This window comes from Penaeus monodon, chromosome 11 (genome assembly GCF_015228065.2).
Source record: "Penaeus monodon isolate SGIC_2016 chromosome 11, NSTDA_Pmon_1, whole genome shotgun sequence".
Taxonomy (NCBI): Eukaryota; Metazoa; Arthropoda; class Malacostraca; order Decapoda; family Penaeidae; genus Penaeus; species Penaeus monodon.
The window spans coordinates 24,058,131-24,060,050 of record NC_051396.1 but is presented as its reverse complement, the minus strand read 5'-3'; the positions used below and the strand labels follow the sequence as shown (position 1 = coordinate 24,060,050).

General features: G+C 36.2%; 1 protein-coding gene across 1 annotated transcript in view; it reads right to left on the bottom strand.

The window, feature by feature from the left end:
- Positions 1 to 14: 14 nt before the first annotated feature.
- Positions 15 to 1,920, bottom strand: part of LOC119578837 (integrator complex subunit 10-like) — a gene marked incomplete at its 3' end in the record, with an annotated part of 4,617 nt that continues 2,711 nt past the window's right edge. The window contains 5 exon segments of the mRNA XM_037926476.1: positions 15 to 98; positions 229 to 344; positions 843 to 973; positions 1,475 to 1,550; positions 1,812 to 1,920. The exon segment at positions 1,812 to 1,920 is cut by the window's right edge and continues 7 nt beyond it. Coding sequence (XP_037782404.1) covers positions 15 to 98; positions 229 to 344; positions 843 to 973; positions 1,475 to 1,550; positions 1,812 to 1,920 — 516 coding nt within the window.

Here is a 1,920-nt window from a genome sequence, read left to right as displayed (position 1 = left end):
AACCTCCCGCAATCTCTCCCCCTTCACCCTTTGGGCCTCCAAGTCTTGCTCCTCCTTCAACCAAGGCCTGGATCCTTTGGAGAATAATCTCCCTGTTGCTGTAAAGTGATTAGAATATCTTTAGTTTTAGCAACAGTATGATATATCAAGAAATAGTTGTCAAGTCAGACCAGTTATTGCTGCAAGTGTTCCAAACATTCTCAAAATGAACCAAAAGCTTTCTAGAACCTGATATTCTCAAAATATGATGCTAAGTCCCATCCCAGATTCCAGCCAATTAACTGCACTACAGAAAACAGCTGCTGCCACGGGTCTTCAATCTTGCTGTCACTTTCCAGCATACTCTGAAGTAGGGTTAGACACACACAATATATGTAACTGAGATCCAGTGATTTCAAAGAAATCCTGATACTATACCCAAGTTTCTGTCTAATACCACATTTACGAAATGTAAACTAGAAATATGTGGCTCAATGTTTTGCTCATGCTTATTCTGTGCATAAATTTACATATGCCTGTTGCTAGCATTTTGTGTGTCATATTTCAATAATAATCTGTATCCCTTCAATAAAAATGAATGATATGTAGGTGGCAATGGTATTTGAAATGTATTATCATCCTTTTCTGTTCAATTCACATTAACTGTCAAAACAGTGAAAGTTATTAAATAAATCCACATCTATTGACCATTTTTAATAAGAGAGAATTGTGAGATGGATTGTGTATCTTACTGAAAGTCTACCAATACACTTTTATTCTCATTTTGTCTTTGTAACTCTTCTTATCAGTAGCCAAACAATATGAGAAAAGAAATTGGTCTAAAAAAAGTAGTTCTACCTTACCTGCATAACCTTTGGAGGTGTGGTTACATATGCAACATAAAATTCGATAGCTCTGGACAGGAGGCTATGAAGAGTCTTTGGTCTCACTTCCAACCCACGAGTCTGCAACAACCTTGGTAGGAGCTCACACACTGTTGAGTGACAGAATGATCACATTGGTATTACAGTAATAAACATTTAAGATCAGACATCTGTACTCAAAGATTTGGGAATTAACAATGTCTAGAATAATGATGTGGGTTTCAAGGATTAAAAAATGGCCTGCAGTCTCTGTTCTTTTACCAAGATTTTCTTTTGCTAATTTCAATTAGAGTCCTGGCATACTTGGGTAATATTCTTGCTTTTCTCCTGTTGTGCAAGGACTGTAAATTTCCTTGACTGCATGATGGAGAAGTGATTTAATATATGAATTAGTGCTGTTACTAACTTCAAAGCCTAGTGTCCCCATCAATCTGCAGGTACAATAAAATGAGAGGGCAGCAATGATTCTCACCTAATCATATTCAATTTTCTAGCAGTCACAGTTAGTGTAGGCCTATACTGACAAATGCAGAACAAAATACAATAACTTAAAATACAATTACTTAATCACTCTTTCTATTGCAATAAAAACTTCCAATCTGTGAACTTACCAAGCATTCTACGGAATGGATTTATTGGTCCCGTGCAGTGCTTCTCTGCAGCTAACAAGCTGTCCACTAGTTTCAGCTAGAATTAAAAAATAAAAAATAAAAAAAGCTTTGTTATCAACATATAATTTCACCACATCGACAATCATCATGTAGTTAAGCAAACTAAAACCATGGAAATATCTCACATCTGCTATGAAAACCATTCAGTATCAATCCTGTCTCTCACTTTCAGCAAAATAACACAAAAATTACAAGCTAAATAATATTATCAATAGGAGTGCAGACATACACTTAAATTACAATGCAATACTGCTCTTCAATTATGCTGGTTACATACCCCATGATGAGCAGTAGTTTCTGGAAATGTAGTTGTCAGTAGAAGCATGAGACGGCAGCGCGTCATTGTGTCCTGTGATCTTTCTGCTGCTGATAATACCATACTGAGC